General features: G+C 39.7%; 1 protein-coding gene and 1 long non-coding RNA gene across 14 annotated transcripts in view; one reads left to right on the forward strand and one right to left on the reverse strand.

Moving 5' to 3' along the window:
- Nucleotides 1–334: 334 nt before the first annotated feature.
- LOC146404845 (uncharacterized) lies at nucleotides 335–2157 on the reverse strand. 5 transcript variants are annotated; one of them, XR_014842069.1, is made up of 3 exons: nucleotides 1970–2157; nucleotides 997–1048; nucleotides 335–685 (listed from the first exon to the last, which is right to left on the reverse strand). It is a non-coding gene; the product is annotated as an uncharacterized LOC146404845 (long non-coding RNA). The 5 variants fall into 5 exon arrangements; XR_014842068.1 differs by having other exon boundaries at nucleotides 1951–2157; XR_014842067.1 differs by having other exon boundaries at nucleotides 1298–2157.
- The window catches only part of THADA (THADA armadillo repeat containing), a 324726-nt gene continuing 307520 nt past the window's right edge, over nucleotides 1920–19125 (forward strand). For 6 of the 9 annotated variants that reach the window (XR_014842042.1, XR_014842043.1, XR_014842041.1 and 3 more), the window contains exons 1-9: nucleotides 1920–2060; nucleotides 5305–5404; nucleotides 5935–6029; nucleotides 6717–6847; nucleotides 9783–9931; nucleotides 10051–10083; nucleotides 10340–10388; nucleotides 14298–14479; nucleotides 17390–17484. Coding sequence is in view for 4 of the 9 variants with exons in the window: in XM_085019406.1 (XP_084875532.1) it covers nucleotides 5329–5404; nucleotides 5935–6029; nucleotides 6717–6847; nucleotides 9783–9931; nucleotides 10051–10083; nucleotides 10340–10388; nucleotides 14298–14479; nucleotides 17390–17484 (810 nt within the window). In the remaining 5 variants the exon portion in view is untranslated. The remainder of the gene's footprint in view (nucleotides 2061–5304; nucleotides 5405–5934; nucleotides 6030–6716; nucleotides 6848–9782; nucleotides 9932–10050; nucleotides 10084–10339; nucleotides 10389–14297; nucleotides 14480–17389; nucleotides 17485–19125) is intronic. The other 3 variants (XR_014842044.1, XM_085019408.1, XM_085019409.1) reach the window with 1 other exon arrangement.

Raw genomic sequence — 19125 nt, forward strand, 5'->3', positions numbered from 1 at the left:
TGGCCACAGCTCTTGCAAATCTCTACTCTGACCACCCTATTTAAAATGGCAACAAATCTCTACCCACACATTCTTATCTTTGAGTCCTGCTATTTTTACCATGGCACGGACTGCCTTTTCACATACATGTTTACTGTGTTCATCTGCCTCCTAGCTCATACTCTTATTGTGTGGGGTGAAGAGCCACAATGTTGGCCCCTTACTTGAAAATGGTCTGGCCAAAATCTAAAAATGGGTTGGAATCCATTGATTGTTGGGGAGTTATTTCAGTGAAACATATATTAAGTCAAGTTAAACACTTAAAAATGGTGTTAAAAAACAAAATTCCACCAAGTTAACTTGAAGTTCGCTTTATTCAATGTTTCATGAATCAGGCCGCATCCCATCCCGGAATTAGAAAGGCACCCGTTCAGTGGTACAAAATGGAAAGGTTTCATAGAAATGAGGGCGGAGAAAGGAGTTTATATGAGTAAAGAAAAAGAAAGGATTGTTTCAGGTAAGGTTACCTCGCTCGTGCAGATCGAGAAATTCCGGGAATTCTGTTCTTGAGAGAGGGTGAAACTGCGAATAAGTCTTGGTGTGCTGTCCTGGGGTCTAGTGCTCCACCTTGGACCTGTTGTTTTTTCTTCTTCTTCTTTTTTTTTTTTTTTTTTTTTAAACAATGGCTCTTATATCTCTATCACAACTTCAAAAAAGAATAAAGAAAAAAATCAGAGTGCTTAACTCCTGTAAAAAATAACGAATATTTCAAGACATTTTTGTTTCAGATATATATGTGTGGCTAAAGGTACAATCAATTTCTTACTATTAAATATTTGAAAAAAATTGCTGTAGATAAAATTCTACACGTACTCATCAGCTGATATGTACAAGAGAGTTCACAGCAGGACTGGCAGAACCAAAGCTGGAAACAATTCAAAGCTCCAGAGGAGTAGAATGAATAAATGTGATCCATTAAACAAGGGAATACTATACAACAGTGAGTGAAAGAACTACCTGGACCTGCTTTTCCATGGATGTCAAAAGCAATGCCAAAAGAAGCAAAACCCTAGAGAAATCAAACAAATGATTCTATAAATAAAGCTCAAAATCAAACTAAGATATGTTTAGCAATACATGTAATAAAGCTATATATAAAGATAAAAGAACGAAAATGAGATAAAATTGAGAAAAGTAATGATTAAAAACTTAAAATTACCAATCTGACTAAAGGTTTAGGAGAACTGGAATGTTTCTTAGTATTTCCCAAATAAATTGAACTTGAACAGAGTCTCCCTATCTTTTTTTCTGATCCTACCTCTGTCCCAGCTGCTAGCGTAGAGGCTGGCACCCACTTATTTTACGTCTTTTTAAAGGGTCGAACCACCCATAATTTGATTATCAGCGTAAAATACGTATCCTAAATAGGAAAACTTTCAAGGATAGCGCCTGGTAATGCTCCGACAACAGCATTCATTGACTGGTCGCTGAATAAAGACATGCACCGTGGCATACGTTAGTTCACTTCAGTACTTCCCATCCAGGTCAAAATTCTCACTGTGGCTTCGGATGGCTGTCTGCCCCATTTCCTACCCCATCTCACAAGTTCTAAAGTCGTTACGCTTCTGGTTCCAGCAGCCCAGAAGCAGTTTTCGCCCCTTCTCTGCGCTAAGGAAGCTGCGTAGGAGAAGAGGAGAACGTCCGAGTTCAAGCACTGTTTCCCAGGCACTGAAGGGCGTGGAGGGCACAGTCTCAGCCGCCCCATGGGCAAGGAGGCCGGTAGGGCTCGTCCCCGCGCGGGAGGTGAGGTACCGATCGTACGATTCAAAGCAGAGTCTGACCAAACTCATCACCATCGGCTCCCAGATGACATCACCCCCTCCCCGTACTGCTGATTGGAGGAACATATTAACTCAATTCTCGCGATGATTCCGTTTCCAGGTTCTCTTGCTCCCCTCCCATCGCCCCTACCCTGTAGCCGACTACAGACCACGCTGTGATCCACGGAGACACCGTAGAAGTAGACGAGCTTCCGGGACTCATCCTGACCACGACTCTTCCCAGACGCTCACGGGCACGAGGTTTGGCTCCCAGCCGTCTGTCGGCCAGACTCGCAGTAGCGCGCGACTCTACGGCTCGGCTCGGTTGCTCTGCCTAGGCCACCACGCGATTCACACCAATTCCCGTCCTGTAGTTACGCGAGATTTGGCGGCAGTGAAACTGATTTCCGGTCGTTTCGGTCTCCATGGAGATAGCAGTTTACTCCCCCCCGCCGCCTTTTTTTTTCCACCTGTCATTCTCCGGACTCCTCGTGGTTGGGAAGTTGCCCAGGGAATGTTTGTCGGAGTCAGCGGGAAAGATGTAGATGGGAATGAAACAGCAATCAGAAGGGAAGTAGCTATTGGGACCCAGAAGGAGTATAATTTGCAGAACATCTTCTGGCCTCCTAAGCAATGCCTTAGGGTGGGCACCAGATTTTCAGCTATTGGGAGGACAAACGTTTTGGCATTCGTTGAGCACGCATAAGCATCAAACTTCTTCTTGTGCAGTCTTGAGGGCTCCAAGTTTAAATCATACTGCAAATTTGCTCACCATTTACCAGTGAAGTTTCTCCAGGTTTCCATCTTTATTTCTTCTAAACTTTGTATATTGGTGACTTACCTAGGAAGTGATCCCAGTGATATTCGCCTTGACCTAATCTTGTCACTTTTCAAATTCTAACTTTGCCAGTGCCTTTCTAGCTATGTCTATTATTATCATTTTCTGTTAAGTGAGTTTTCACACTTCATTGCTGTATCGATTTTTTACTCTGTAAAGGGACTATAGGTTCTTCAGTGTCAGGGCTAACTTGTCACTTGGATATAGAATTTACTTTAAGATGACAGGTAGTCCACTTTTCTGCTATTAAGGGCATACATTTCTTTTAGAACATCATTGACAAATGTTTGTCAATTAACTCGTGTTTATTCATAAAGTGTATATTAATCAGAGTTCCCGTCGTGGCGCAGTGGAGGCGAGTCTGACTAGGAGCCATGAGGTTGCAGGTTCCATCCCTCGCCTCGCTCAGTGGGTTAAGGATCCCGAGTTGCCGTGGGCTGTGGTGCGGGTCGCAGACATGGCTCAGATCTGGCGTTGCTGTGGCTGTGGCATAGGCCGGCAGCAACAGCTCCGACTGGACCCCTAGCCTGGGAACCTCCGTATGCCGTGGGTGCGGCCCTAAGAAAAGCCAAAGAAAAAAAAAAAAAAGCAAAAATGTATTAAGCACCTAGTATGTGCCAGGTAGTGTTTTGGTAATTGAGAATTAAAACATGGACAAAACAGATTGAAGTTGCTGTCTTCATGGAGTTTGTTACTGTGAGAGACAGATAATATACAAATAAAGAAGTTATTGTAACTTCAGGTAGTAGAAAGTGCTGTGAGGAAAATAGAGTTAGAAATGGTCTGTATGAGTAGGAGTGGTGTCATTTTAGGATAGACTGGTCATGGAAGGCTTCTCGGAGGAGGTAATATTTGAGGAGAGACCTGAATGATGAAGAGTCAGCCTTGCAGAGGCATAACAGGCAGAGGTATCAGGAAGTGCCAGGTCCCTTCAGTTGGGGAGAGAAGATTGAATTGACATGAAACTTCAGAGGAAGGCAGGGCCAGATTATTTAGGACCTTGAAGGTCAAAGTCTCAAATTTGGATTTTGTGCTAAGTGTAAATGGGAGCCCTTGGAAAGTTTTAAACAAGAGGGTAATTAGATTTGAAAAAAAAATTGCTTTGAGGACTGTGGAAAGAATGGGCTCTTCGGAAGCAGGATAGAAGTTTGGAGACCAGTTGGGAGGTTATCGCAGGAGTCTAGGTGAAAAGGCTTCATTCGATTTCTGTTTGGATATTCCCCGTTTGGAGAAATTCTCTCTTGAAAGGCAGCCCATTCTGTAGTTGGACCATAGAATCCTTCCTTTGTACTGAGCTGGAATCTGCCTCCCTGAAGCTTGGACAGACTTTTCCAAATCCTGAAGACATCTACACAATTCTACAGCCATCTAAGACAAAAGACAGCTGTTCCTCTTTCTCTAGGGCACTCCTCCAGCAACAGCAGCTCTTTTAAGGCATTTGTCCTGTCCTCTTTTCTCCAGGCCAAACACCTCTGGTTAACTGAGCTGTTCTCTAAAGGGAGGTGCTCTGGAGGCCCTTCAGAATTCTGGTTGTTTCTTGGAAGCTCCATCATTTGTTATGGCTTCTTAAGATATGGCCATCAGCATAGCTTCTAATGCTTCACATGTTACTTGACCAGTGAAGATGACCAAGGGATCAGGCATTCCTTGTTCTAGCTGACTTCTGATGTCGTTTTTAACAGTCATGTTGTGCTGTTGCCTTACCTAATATTCAAAGCACATATTGAGCTGTTTCATCACATCTTTTCCTCCCCCTGCCTCCTCATCCAGTATTTCTAGGTTATACTTTTATAATTCAAATGCAGCATTTTACATTTATTTCTCTTTCATCTTTGTAAGTTTATTCCAGTTTACTGGGTGGTTTTTTAATCCTGATTCCATCATCTAACATGTGCTTCCAGCTGTATGTTTTTTTTAATAAATTCATTGTGTTATAACCTCTCATGTCTACATTATAAGCTCTGCTAAAAATACTAACTGCACTAGGCTAAGAGCCCTCTGGTCTTTCCCTTGCGACTTGTCTCCAGACCACGTGGTACTATTTGTGTATTTGGAGGCATTTGTTCAGCCCATTATGAACTTTGTTAATTGAAACAAACTCTGTTGATCAAAAGCAAACTCACAGGGCTGGTACGTGAATGTTTCCTATATCATATACTTGGCAGAAATCAAGATATAGCATGTTAGGATACCTCCTGATCTGTCAGTCAAAGAAGTCACTGAGGTTAGGTTGGCCTAGTTTATTTTTGAAAAACTGTGCTCATTTTTTTTTGTTATTACTAAAATGAAGGTTTGCTGTATTTTAAAATGTAGAGGCTGAGTAATAGTAGGTAAAATAACTTTAGGCAGTAATAAAATCTTTTTGAGCTTAAAGAAAAATTTTTCAAAGTAGAATCCCTAACTCCGGTACTTCTCATCCTGTGGTAGCATTGCTCCTCAGGGAACATTTGGCAATGTCTAGAGATATTTTTTGTTTGTCACACCTTAGAGGAAGGAGGATGCTACTGGCATCTGGTAGGTAGAGGCAAAGGATGTGTTAAATAATTCTATAGTGTCCAGGATAATACCCTACAACAAAGAATTATCTAGCCTAAAATGTCAGTAATGTCAGTAGTACTGAGGTCAATAGTGCATTAAACAATGTCTTAAAACTCTTCTTTCTTGTAGTGACTACTGCTAATTCTATTTAAAATGGGTGTAAAGAAGAAGAAAGAAACGCAAGTTATTTCATTGACCATTTGTCATCGGGACCTTGAAACTCTGAGATGTAAGTGATTTCTTTTTTTTTCTTTATTTTTTTAGGGCTGCACCTGCAGCATGTGGAAATTCCCAGGCTAGGGGTTGAATCAGAGCTACAGGTGCCAGCCTCTGCCACAGCCACAGCAACGCAGGATCCAAGCCATGTCTGTGACCTACACCACAGTTCACAGCAACGCTGGATCCTTAACCCACTGAGCGAGGCCAGGGATCGAGCCTGCGTCCTCATGGTTCCTAGTCGGGTTTGTTAACCACTGAGCCATGAAGGGAATTCCAAGATGTAAGTGATTTCTGACTTCATTTGTTGATCTCTATTTCTATCTTTGGGACTCTGTAAGCAAACTCTTGCTTTTTAATTATTCTGTTCTTTACATTCAGTTTTGGATTTAAAGTGTTTTTCTTAAACTTCTGTCCTCAGACTAAGTTCTGTTAGGTTTTTTGTGTTTCCCATTTATAAATGTTTAAATTTCATAGAAAGACAAACTCATATCCACATATTGTTAGATCACTGAAGGACTTTTTTGTGTGTATGTTATGTAGCTTTGGCTGATGTGGAAGGGAAAACTCTAGCTTCTTTGCTGTTACGTTGTGTAAAACTCACTGATGGAGTGTCGCAGATACATTATGTTAAACAGGTAAGCTGATTTGATATTCATGGATGTGTCTTGAAGATTATGCTATTATGGACTTTTAAAATTAGGTGATAATTTTTGGCTCCCAATTATTTAATATCTTATCATTAAAGAATAGGGTTTTGCTTTGTCCTTTTCTGTTCACTGTTTGATATCTTTTTATTCACAAAACAATGGAAACCATTTTCAGGCTTCCACCAGCATTGGTGCTGTAAATAAATAAGATAATGAGATAATTGTGCATATGTCTTCTGTGGAGATAAATTAAAAAAAATTATTTCTATTAATCTGAATCTTCAAAACTTTTGAGCAGGAACATTAAAAAGTTAACTTCAAATGTAAAGACTGTCCTTAGCAGTATTTAAATATTTAGATTTATCACTTGAACTTGCATATTTTTTTGGGAAAGCAATTGAATGTATTGTTGGTTTTCACTAGTGCTCCAGAATGCCTGTAAGCCATTAACAAGTCTGTAATTCTCAAAGAAGGTGGGTCTGGAGCATAAAGTGATGGTTGGGGGCATGGTTTAAAAAAAGGTTAGTAAGTACTGAAATAAGTGTTTCTCTTAACAGTGTAGTGTGGAAAATATTTCATATTATAATTGAGACTTAAAAGTGTATTTGAATCCATGTTACTTTGCTGTGCTTGATAGAAAAAAATTACTATGTCTTTGATTTTTTTGGATTATAGATTGTACCCTTACTGGAGAAGGCGAATACAAATGGCATGTGTGATCCCACCATTCAAAGCTGTTTGGATATTTTAGCAGGCATTTATCTTTCTTTGAATCTAAAGAATCCCTTGAAGAAAGTCTTGGCAAGGTAAGGAAAAAAAGAAGTTAGGTGTTATAGGTTCAGTTTGATCAAAAGAAACTAATATTTAGATTTTGTCTATGGTATGTAAAACCGAACTAAAATATATCAGTTAATGATTTCATTCATACAGTTTTGTCTTTGTTTTGTTTATTTACCTATTACTTTCTTGTAATTCTTAAAAAGTGTAAAAAGGCTTCCTAGGTCACAGGCCTTAAAAATGTAGGCTGTGGGCCATAGTTTGCAGGCTCCTGGCTTAGTCCATTTACATGCATGTAATTATTTGTTAAGTGTAAATCTGTCTTCCTGCTGTTTTTTTCCTCTGTTCGTCCAATCTGTTCTTAGTTTAAACATATTTTTAATTACACAGGTAATATAGGAATATATGCTTAGAGTAAAAACTTCAAGCAATAAAGACGTATATAAAACAAAAAAGTGACCCTTCCATTTCACTATTTCTGGCCTATTTTTTCTTTCTTTTTTTCCTTTTTACCACTGTACCTGTGGCATATGGAAATTCCCAGGCCCGGGGTCCAATCAGAGCTGCCGCCTTGGCGCCACAGCCACAGCAATACTTGATCCAAGCCCATCTACAACTTGTGTCACAGCTTGTGGCGGTGCCAGATCCCTAACCCACTAAGTGAGGCCAGGGATGGAACCTGCATCCTCAGAGAGACACTGTTGAGTCCTTAACCCACCGAGCTGCAATGAAACCTCCTAGCCTATGTTTTCTTAGTAAATGTTGTCACTTAACATTTTGGTGTCTTTTTCTAGTTTCTTTGCGTTTAGTGTGTGTGTTATATTTTAATTTTATTTTTTTACACAAATGAAGTTATATTCCATATATTTCTCTGTAGGTTGTTTTTCACTAAAGGGTATCATAGACATATTTTCATGTCAGTATAGAGCTTTTTTTAAAAATTTGGTTAAAAAAAAAAAACCACATAATACAAAATTTACCATCTAATCCATTTTGGAGTGTACAGTTCAGTAGTGTTAAGTGTATTTACATTGTTATGCTGTAGATCTCTAGAACTTCTTCATCTTACAAAACTAAAACTCTAAGCACATTAAACAACAGCTCCCTATTTCTTCCTCCCCCAGCCATTGGCAAGACCATGCTACTTTATTTATTTATTTATTTATTTGTGCCATTTTCTTGGGCCGCTCCCACAGCATATGGAGGTTCCCAGGCTAGGGGTCTAATCGGAGCTGTAGCCGCAGCAACGTACGGTCTTATACCTTTAGCCTCTTTAGGAGGAGGTGGGCTTTGCCAGCAAAAAATGGTATGGGGAATACCTGCAGGAAGGCAGCCAACTATAAAATGTCTTTATTTATAAGCGCTCTATACAGATTATGTGCCAAATATATTCCTTAATTTTGTTATTTGTCTTTAAATTTCTTCATGGTGTTTGCTTTATAAAATTTTTTTTAAATCTTTTTTTGGTAATCAAGCCTAATATTTTCCTTTATATAGATTTCTGTGTTTCAGCTTAAATATGCTTTCCCTGATACAAAATTATAGAAAATTGCTTGTCTTTTTTTAAATACTTTTTCCATTTGTTAACTTTTAAATCTTATCTGGAATTAAGTTTTGAGTGTAGTGTGAGGTAGAGATCCAACTCAGTTTTCTCTTCTGTTTGGGGAGCCACTTACCCTCAAGCTGTTGAATAGTCCATTTTTTCCCACATAGTTGAAATGCCATCTAATTATGTTCTATGTTCTTATATAAACATAGGTTTTATTTTATTTTTGGCCATGCCCATGGCATGAGGAAGTTCCTTGGCCAGAGATTGAACCCACACCACAAGAGTGACCCAAGCCAATGCAACACAGGGTTTTTAACCCCTTGTGCCCTGAAAGAGGTATTAGATTTGATTTTAGACTTGGGTCTATTATAGTGTGATAATATGATTTAATTATATACTAGAACCAGTCTTCCCTCCAGTGACTCTTGTTTTTCAGACTATTCCTATTTTTAAGGTTTTTTTTTTTTTTTTTTCCCTCTTCCAGAAAAGCTTTAGACCTGTTAAGTCACATTTTTAAAAAATGCCCACTGGTTTTGATTTAGGTTAACTGAGGTAAAATTGGCATTACATTTAATTCTGTCCATTTAGTAAACTTTTATTATCTATAATGTGTCAGGTATTCTTCTAGGCATTGAAGATTCAGTGAATACGACAGTCCAGGATGGAAGTTACTTCTAAAAGAAAGATAGAAGATAAATCAAACAAGCAAAATATATAGGAATTAGAGGGCGTGAGTGCCGTGGAAAAGAACAAAGCAGAGGAGTGGGAAGGGAGCACTGAGGTTGGGGTGAGGGTTATAGTTTAAACTATAGTAGTCACTTCAGACATCTTTGCTTAGTGTCATTGATGGGGTGATGAGATTGACCTGAAGGGGGTGAGGAAATGATTGTGGGTGTATTTGAGGGACCTGAAGGGGGTGAGGAAATGATTGTGGGTGTATTTGAGGGAAGAGAGTTCCAGGTGGAGGCCATAAGTACAAAGATGTTGGCACGTTGTTGGAGCAGAGGAAAGCCCTGTGGCTAGAGCTAAGTGAACAAGAGGGATGAGCCAGAGGGATAATGGTGGGGCCAGATTGTGTAAGGTCTCGTAAGTCATTGTCAGCACTTTGGCTACTACTTTGGTTGAGGGGGACTTTGTAGGAGGGTTTTAGGCAGAGGAATAATATGACTCTTTAGGAATACCACTCCGGCTGCTCTGTGGTGGGTAATCTGCAAAACGGGAGGGAAGCAAGGAGACCAGTTGAGAGAGGATAGACCAGGGCGTTTCAATGATGATGCTGCGAAGTTATAATTTTCTGACTATATTTTGAAGGTATAGTTCAATATTTCTTCATTTATAATATTCCCCCCTTTTCCTCCATGTCCCTGTATGTACTGTAAAGTTGTCAGAATTTTAATGTTTGCTTCTTTTTCTAGCTCCCTAAATGGACTACCTGAATTTTTTCTAACTGAGGCTACACAAAGTTTTACTTCTCGTCTTCAGGAAGAATTGAATACTACTGATCTATACTCTTACAGGAAAGTTATTGATAATATATCTTCCTGTTTGGAGAACTTTGACTTAGGTAAGCCAGCTCTTTTCTAATACTTTTTATGGCTAACACCTGTTGTTACATTGTTATTTTAAATGATGTTAATTTTGATCCTGAAACTTCTTACCGGTGTTCATTTCTTTCTCCTACAGGTATAACAAGCGTTAATAATATTCTTGAAAATGGTAAGTCCTCTGTGATTTTATTTTATTCTGAGAGGTGACTGCTTGTGTAACTCATTTTGGAACTGGTTCTTTTAAGTTTCTTGGCAATGGGTAAAGTACCGCAGATGATTAAGGTACATCATGTGCCTTCCTTTAAATTTCTGCTTCTATACTCTGATACGATTTTAAGTAGCAGCGATTTAAAATATTTTCTTGTGCTAAATTTAAAGTTCACAGCTTCAAATTCTGATTTTTCGTAATATTCTTTTTGTTTCAGTGCTTCATTTCCTGCAGAAGAGTTTAATTGAAATCTCAGAAGAAAATAGGTAAGTGTTTCATGTTTCCATGCTTGTGCATGTGTATGTGCATACTTACAGTTGTACATTGTCTTTGTACAAAAGAAAATTTTAAAAGGTTCTAGAGAGTTCCTGTCGTGGTGCAGCAGAAATGAATCCGACCAGTATCCACAAGGATGCGGGTTCAATCCCTGGCCTCACTCAGTGGGTTGGGGATCCGGCATTGTGCTGAACTGTGGTGTAGGTCATAGAAGCGGCTCAGATCCCTAGTTGCTGTGGCTGTGGTGTAGGCTGGCAGCTGTAGCTCCAATTTGACCCCTAGTCTGGAAACTTCCATATGCCATGGGTATGACCCTAAAAGCAAAAAAAAATTAAAACATAAAAAAAATAAAAAGTTCTAGAATGTGCTCTTTTCCATCTCCCTCCATTAATATTAGACCTGCTATTTACGTTTATTTTTTAAGGCTTGATGTTTAATTTAAAAAAAATCAAATAAATTATTACAAAAATAAATGAGAAAGGGAAGAGCTCTTTCTTGTACCTGAGGGTTCCTTTTTTGTAGCATCCTGTTCTTATTTCATGGATGCAGTAAACTCTATTATCTCTCTGAGGATATTAATAATAGGTTTTTTTTTTTTAAGTTTTCTTTTTCTTTTTTTTTTTTTTTTTTTGGTGTGTTTTTGTCTTTTGTTGTTGCTATCTCTTGGGCCGCTTCCGCAGCATATGGAGGTTCCCAGGCTAGGGGTTGAATCGGAGCTGTAGCCACCGGCCTACGCCAGAGCCACAGCAACGCAGGATCCGAGCCACGTCTGCAACCTACACCACAGCTCACGGCAACGCCAGATCCTTAACCCACTGAGCAAGGGCAGGGACCAAACCCGCGACCTCATGGTTCCTAGTCGGATTCGTTAACCACTGCGCCACGACGGGAACTCCTAAGTTTTCTTTTTTTACATGGAGTCTCTATTTCTTCCAAGCTGCTTCCCCCCACCCCCAGCTTGTTGCTTTTGGTGACTCTATTTGTTGCTAGAAGCTTTTTGAAGTCTGGTGATCCTTGGCTGAGCACTCATTTAAGAATGGGGAACTAGAGTTAATTTGAATTTCTCTCTGTATAGATGGGGTTGAGTGCAGGCTTTATGCTATACTAGCCTAGGTGGGCTCTTTCTTTGGGGGATCCTTGACGTCAATATATTTAGGTGTTTTTGCGTCGGTATGGATTTGCCATATAAGAATCTTTCCAACCACTAGTTTAATGTTCTGGTTACTGAGTGAGGGAAGAAAGCTGAGACCTTGGCATTTAGCATTTATTGTACATATATTATCTTAATCTTCCTGTTTGCAGTATGGTAACTTTGCCTTATCTGTGTGTTTTGTCTTCATGTCCAGACACTTCCTGTGTTACTTTTTTTTTTTGTCTTTTTGCTATTTCTTGGGCTGCTCCCGTGGCATATGGAGGTTCTCAGGCTAGGGGTCGAATTGGAGCTGTAGCTGCCGGCCTACACCACAGCCACAGCAACACGGGATCCGAGCTGCATCTGCGACCTACACCACAGCTCACGGCAACGCTGGATCCTTAACCCTCCGAGTGAGGCTAGGGATCGAGCCTGCAACCTCATGGTTCCTGGCCAGATTTGTTTCCACTGCGCCACGAAGGGAACTCCCATTCTTCTTGTTTTAATCCCTGCATTTACCTGCACAGCAAGGAGCACCCTTTGCCAACAATTTCCTAGCCTTTGGGGGCTGCAAATCAGTTTGCTCTGGGCTTTTTTTCAGGCTTAGTATTCACCTTTCTTGATTCTGCTAAGTCAGTTATCACTTGTTTGTCTGCTGCTAAAATTTTGGTATTGTCTTGTCTGTGTGTTGCCCTTGTGTATTTATGTCTTTTTATGTTTTAAATCCCTTGGCTAATGGTTTAGGGAGGATCTGTGAGAGACTTGAGGTAATATCTGTGTGCTGTCTTTAACCCTCGTTCTCTTTTTGCCTTACCAGGAGTTCCTTTTCTTTCTCCTTCTAGGCTCTTCTCCCTCTGTCATTTATTTATTTACTTAAAAAATTTTTTTTAATCGAAGTATAGTTGATTTACATTGTTGTGCCAATTTTTACTGTACAGCAAGGTGACCCAGTCATACATATATATATACACATTTTTTTCCTTATGATATCTTCCATCATGGTCTTTCCCAAGAGATTGGATATGGTTACCTATTGCTATACAGTGGGACCTTATTGTTTATCCATTCTAAATGTAATTATTTGCATCTACTAACCCCAAACTCCCAGTCCATCCTACTCCTTCCCCCTTCCCCCTTGGCAACCACAAGTCTGTTCCTGTGTCTGTGAGTCTGTTTCTCTTTTGTAGATAGGTTCATTTGTGCCATATTATTATTATTATTATTATTATTATTGTTATTTGTCTTTTTGGGGCCACACCCATGGCACATGGAGGTTCACAGGCTAGGGGTCGAATCAGAGCTGTAGCTGCTGGCCTACACCACAGCCACTGCAACGGGGGATCTGAGCCTTACCTGTGACCTACACCATAGCTCATGGCAATGCCAGAACCTTAACCCATTGAGCGAGGCCAGGGATCGAACCTGTGTCCTCGTGGATGCTAGTCAGATTCATTTCCACTGAGCCATGATGGGAACTCCCTATGTTTAACTTTTTGAGGAACCTCCCAAACTGTTTTCCCTGACTTTTATTTTAATATCATCATTGCTCTTGTGTTCGGCTGTGTTGATGATAACTGAGAGGAGCAAGGATGGGAGCTGGGAGACCAGTCACCAGCCTATTATAGTAACAGTAATGCAACAAAGAGATGAAAGGGACTAAGGCCAGGAGGAACAGTGGAGATGCTCTGATACTAGATATACTTTGAAGATGGAACCAACAGGATTTTCTTACAGATGGGATGGGAGTGTGGGGAAAGGAGTCAAGGATGACTGCAGAGTTTTTGTAGGATAGAGATCCTAGCCGGTGGAGCACATGTGGAGTTGCAGGTAAGTTCACATCATTTGAGATGTCTGTTAGACGTCCAGGTGAAGATATTGAGTAGGAAGTTGCCTGTTCAGATAAGTCTGAAATTAGAAAGAGAGGTCTGGGCTGGAGATACAAATTGGGGAATTGTTAGCATATAAATTATAATTGAAAGCTAGGTGAGCTCAGCATCAAGGGAATGAATTAGATGGACAGAAAAGAACTAAGGACCAAGTTGTGATGAGCTCCAGTATCAAGATGTCAGGGAGAAGAGGATGAACCAGCCGAAGTGCCTGAGGAGGAGCAGCAGCACTGAAGTAGGAGAAAATCTAAGTGCACCAGCATCTTGGAAGGCAGGTGAAGGAAGTTACAAGGTTAGGGAGCATGCAAATTTATCAATTGTGTGACTTATTCCTTTTTTTTTTTTTTTTTTTTTTTGTCTTTTTAGGGCCACACTCATGGCATATGGAGGTTCCCAGGCTAGAGGTCTAATCGGAGCTGTAGCTGCTGGCCACAGCCACAGCAATGCCAGATCCAAGCTGCATCTGTGACCTACACCACAGCTCATGGCAATGCTGGGTCCCTAACCCACTGAGCGAGGCCAGGGATTGAACCTGCGTCCTCACGGATACTAGTCAGATTTGTTTCCGCTGAGCCACAAACGGGAACTCCAATTGTGTCATTTATTCTTGATTTGTTATTTTCACTCTAAAAAGAAGACGTGAAGTTAGTCATTAGCTGAGAAAAAGGGAAATTTTTGAGGTAAGTTAAGAGTATTGAAAGTTTGCAGTAAACGTCTTACATAATTAGAATGTTTAAGAGGATGGAAAAAAGAGATGTAAACATGGATTGCAATCTAAAGTTGATTTTGGCCCTTTGAGGAGTGTGTTTATTTTGGAGGGAGGTAGAAAAGGTGACATTTTAATTTGACTTTTTTATAATAAGGGCTTTTCTTTGTTATAGGAAACTGGCTGGAAATCATATTGTTCAAACGCAGTTGATGAATGACTTGTTGGTGGGCATTAGAGTTTCAATGATGTTAGTACAGAAAGTTCAAGGTTTCCAGAGAATTCATTTGACGAGTTCTCCTATATGGCAAAGCATGTGTGGATTGCTGAGTATTTTTACCAAGTTTTTAAGCGATGGTAAGTATAAAATATATAAATGATGGTTATACTTGAGTGTCAGTTTTTGCTACTAGTAATATGAAATGTTTGATACTTAACTGAGATATAGAACGTCCTCTCCCCCAACCCCTCAAAGTGGAGAAAGGTCCTGAATTACACCTTTTTAATGCTTTTTTTCCCCTCAAATATACCAATTCAACAAGAGATCACCTTGAAGACTTTTCTAAATGTGTGTGTGCATGTGTATTATATTCTAAGAAGAAAACCTAACAGTCTTAGTATTGAAAAGCCACAGACTTTAAATAGCAAAAGAAAATTCTTGAGAAATTTCCAAGTTTGGAAGGAAGACCTGGCAAGGCTAGTATAACCCATGCATTTCTCCTTGGCAGCAGATGTTCCCTTCAAATAATGACTAGTCATGGTGGAGCTGGTCATTATTCCTCCTTCTATCGCTTATGTTGCTTCTGTCCATATGAAATGTACCACCGGGAAACCAAGTAGTTAATGAGAGGAAGTTAAAATGAAATGATACAATTACAACATAGGCATTTTGTAACCCTCAGTGACTTGAGGTGGGCATCAAGCATCAACACCCACTTGCATTGTAGAAACAGATGACCAGACTCGTGCCTCTGGCTTTTGAGTCTTGCTTTTACCACCTGTAGTCTTCCCGAAGGGATTGAATTTGAAGCTGATCCCACCTCTAGGTCATCTGCCAATTTGCAGGAATTACAGAAGACAGAAGAACGTGTGAAACTGCACTAGGAGTAAACAAACATCCAGACTGTGGGAAACTCTATAAGTCAAAAGGCCAGCGTTCTTCAAAAGAAAAGGGTGGACGGGGCACTTGCAGATTAAAAACTACATCAAATGAAAAAAAAAAAAAATGGAACACTCAACTATAGTGTCCAGTGATGCACATTTGATTAATAAAAGTGTTTTTAAAAAATAAGGAAGTCATTGCTGTGAAAGTCAGGATAATGCTTACTAGGGGTGAGAGGAGGGGTTGGTGACTGGGGAGGGATACATGGAGGACTCTTCAGGGCTGGGTGGCCAAGTTCTGCTTCTTACTTTGGATGGTGGGTAAGGGGTGTTTGCCTTCCAATAATTCATTAAGCTGTACATTTGTTTTGCAAGGTTTTCTGTTTTTGTGATTTACATTACAATAAGTTGAGAAAAAAAGTGATGCTAAATATATAAGTATCTACATAAAAAATCATATTACCTTTTCACCCTTCACCTCCCATTCTATATGATAGTGTATGTATGAATATTAACTTAATTAAAAAAATATTAATGGGATCTGTTCAGGGCTCTTGTTTGTGAAAAAAATAACAACTAATTTTGCTAGGCTAATGGGAAAAGATAGTATCTTATTTCTGTGTTTTAATTTTAAAAATTTATTGACGTATAATTGATTTACAATGTGTGTTAATTTTTGCTATGCAGCAATGTTCATTTTTGTTTTTGTTTCGTTTTGGTTTTTGCTTAGAATCTCAGATAGGTTTTAAAAGGAAAATAAAATGACTCTCATTAAGGCATAATTTACAGACATGTTTTCAGAGGATAAGAGTTTGTTAATCTAAAAAAAAAGACTTTTTGAAAAAGAATGGATGTTTGCATATGTGTAACTGAATCACTTTGCTGTACACCCGAAACTAACACAACATTATAAATCAACTATACTCTGATAAAATTGAAAAATAAAAAAATTAAAAAGTTAAACCCTTTAATTGATGAAATGCAGAGAAGACATGTTTTTAATTTGAGACAGCCTCTTTTCTGAAAAGTTGATGCCACCTGATCAATACTGTACTTCCCTAGGATTTTAAAGCTGCATGATTCAGTAAAGTGCTTAGCTGCAAGTAGCCAAACTGAACTTCAGAGACTTAATTAAATGTGCCTCCCCACATAAGAACATGTGCAGAGGCAGGTGATCCAGAACTACTGTAGGGAGTCTGGGACCCAACATTTCAGCCTTTCTGCTTTTCATCTTCAGCATGTTGGCTTTCATCCATATGTTTGTAGTTTCACGGTTACTATATGACTTCTGTGGCTCCAGACCTCACGTCTGTGTTCAGGGCAGGGAGGAGGATCCGTTGCATCTTTACCTTTAATCTGGAAGAGTAAAAATAGCCAAAAGATTGCTGCCTACATGCCATTGGCCTGAATCCTTGTATATGGTACCTTGCAAGGGACTTGAAGAAACAGGTATCCTGCCTTTGGCTGGGCACATGCATGTCTTCATCAGAGTCACAGTTTGTTAACAGGGACAAAGGGCTGAATAGATTTTTGTAAGATAGTTTATAGTAGGTATTTATAGTTCTTAACCCCAAATTGATCATTCACTGTATTAGTGTGTATACTTTCTGACAAACCGGAGGCTAATAGAAAACAAAAAGGGGATAGTAAGCCACGACTGTTTGGTTACACTGGATATAGTGCCAACAATAGCAGAGTTTGTAATTAGCCCTGATGTAAGCTGTTTATACTAGCCTTGATATTGCTTTAAGAAAAAGCAGTGTGTGGGGGGGTTGGTATGCAGAGACATTGGTGAAGGGAAGAGACAGGTGGTATGGCTGCTGGGTGTGCTGAGCGGTGGTGGATGGAGAGGAAGAGAGCGTGGATGTTAGAGGAGAAAGGAAGGAATCACATTGTTTGAGTATTTGTGTGCTGGGAATAAAAGCCTTTGTGTTCATTACTCAGGACAACAGCTGTGTCAGATAGGAGTTCTATTTTTCCCATTTTACAGAAGAGAAAGCTGAGTCCCTGGGAAGTTAAATAACTTAACCAAGACCTTTTCACCTAGGAGGTGGTCAGGCTAGAAACTGCACCCAGGATTGTCTGACTCCGTAGCATCTGCTTTTTCTTCTGTACCATAGTATCCATCATCATTTAATATATGCTTTCTTCTTTTTTGCCAAATAGATGACCTCTTTCAGACAATTCAGAGTACTTCTGGATTAGCCGTTATTCTTTTCATTAAGGCCATGTTTCAGCCACCTGAAAAGATTCCTGACCTGGTAAGTGCTTCTCCTTTTTACTTAAAAAAATTTTTTTCATATTCAGAATCTTTCTGATGACCTTTTTCTCTTATAGTAAGTGACAGTTTCAGAAATTTTTTTAGGAGTTCCCTGGTGGCCTAGTGAGTTAAGGATCCAATGTTGTCGCTGCTCTTGCTCAGGTCACTGCTATGGCACAGCTTCGATCCCTAGCCCAGGAACTTTTGTATGCTGTGGGCACAGCCAAAAACCAAAAAGTACCAAACCCCACAAATGCAGTTAAAGCGGAAAGAAGACAGTAATAGTCACCTATAAATTCAACTTATAAGGATAATCATTATCAACATTTTTGGTGTATTTTCCAGTGTGTTTGTTCAGTTCCATCTCTCAGTATCCTAAGAGATATTCATAATATTAAAATTATATGGAGATTAATGTATGGATAGATACAGTGGTAACTTTTTTTTTTTTTTCCAGTGGCTGTGCCTGTAGCATGGGGAAGTTCCTGGGCCAGGGATTGAATCCAAGCTACAGCTGTGACTTAGACCACAGCCGCAGCAACGGTTTAACCCACCGCTCTGCGCCAGGAATCAAACCTATGCTGCAGCAGCAACCCAAGCTGCTGCAGCGATGACCCCAATTGAGGATTGGGGTCCTCCCCAACATTGTACTTTAGGCAGGAAGCATGCTAGAATCAATTGTTCAGTGAATTTGATTATATGGAATGTATGAATTGATAATTTGGGCCATAATTCGTGTATTTAGTACTAGCAGTTTGTTTCCTTACTGTGTTATCTAGAGACTTATTTTAGTTCTTTACTATTGAGCAAAATGACTTTATGCAAAATTAATGTGTGCTATTTTATGAGTTCACACAAAGCAGTTATTGGATAAAATCAAAATTTTTTGTTTCTCAGAGTTCCTGTAGTGGCTCAGCGGGTTAAGAATCTGACTAGCAGAGTTCCATTGTGGCATAGCCAGTTAATGATCTGGCATTGTCCCTGCAGCGGCTTGGGTCACTGCTGTGGTGCAGGTTCAGTCTGTAGCCCAGGAACTTTCACATGCTGTAGGCAAGGCCAAAAAATTAAAAAAATTTAAAAAAAAAATGCAAGAATCCGACTAGTATCCATGAGGATGTGGGTTCTACCCCTGGCCTCACTCATCAGGTTAAAGGATCCAGCATTGCCATGAACAATGCAGCACAGGTTGCAGACACAGCTTGGATCTGGCCTTGCTGTGGCTGGTAAAGGCCGGCAGCTGCAGCTCTGATCTGACCCCTACCACTGGAATTTCCTTATGCCTTGGGTGTGGCCCTAAAAAGAAAGAATGTTTTGTTTCTCAGATCACCTCTAGAAAAGCGTTAGTTAGTAAGCCCATCCACCCACAAAGTGGGGTGTGTTGTGTTCTACCAGTACCTTCAAACCAGCAAAATGGTTCATATACTTAGATTTAATTTTTTTACTTTTGACATAATAATTTTAACACTTGTAGATTTTTCTTAACACTTGCTGGTCCTTTAAGTTCAGTTATTTTTCCTGGGACATTTCAGGGGAAAGAGAATTTTATATATATACATATATATATATATATATATATATATATATATATATATACACTTTTTTTTTTTTTTAAAACTTTTTGCCTGCTCTAGGGCTGCTCCTG

Source organism: Sus scrofa, chromosome 3, assembly GCF_054392235.1.
Source record: "Sus scrofa isolate SSC_HxYL_T2T_F1_AM1 chromosome 3, Sscrofa_HxYL_maternal_Yorkshire_Landrace_v2.0, whole genome shotgun sequence".
Lineage (NCBI taxonomy): Eukaryota > Metazoa > Chordata > Mammalia > Artiodactyla > Suidae > Sus > Sus scrofa.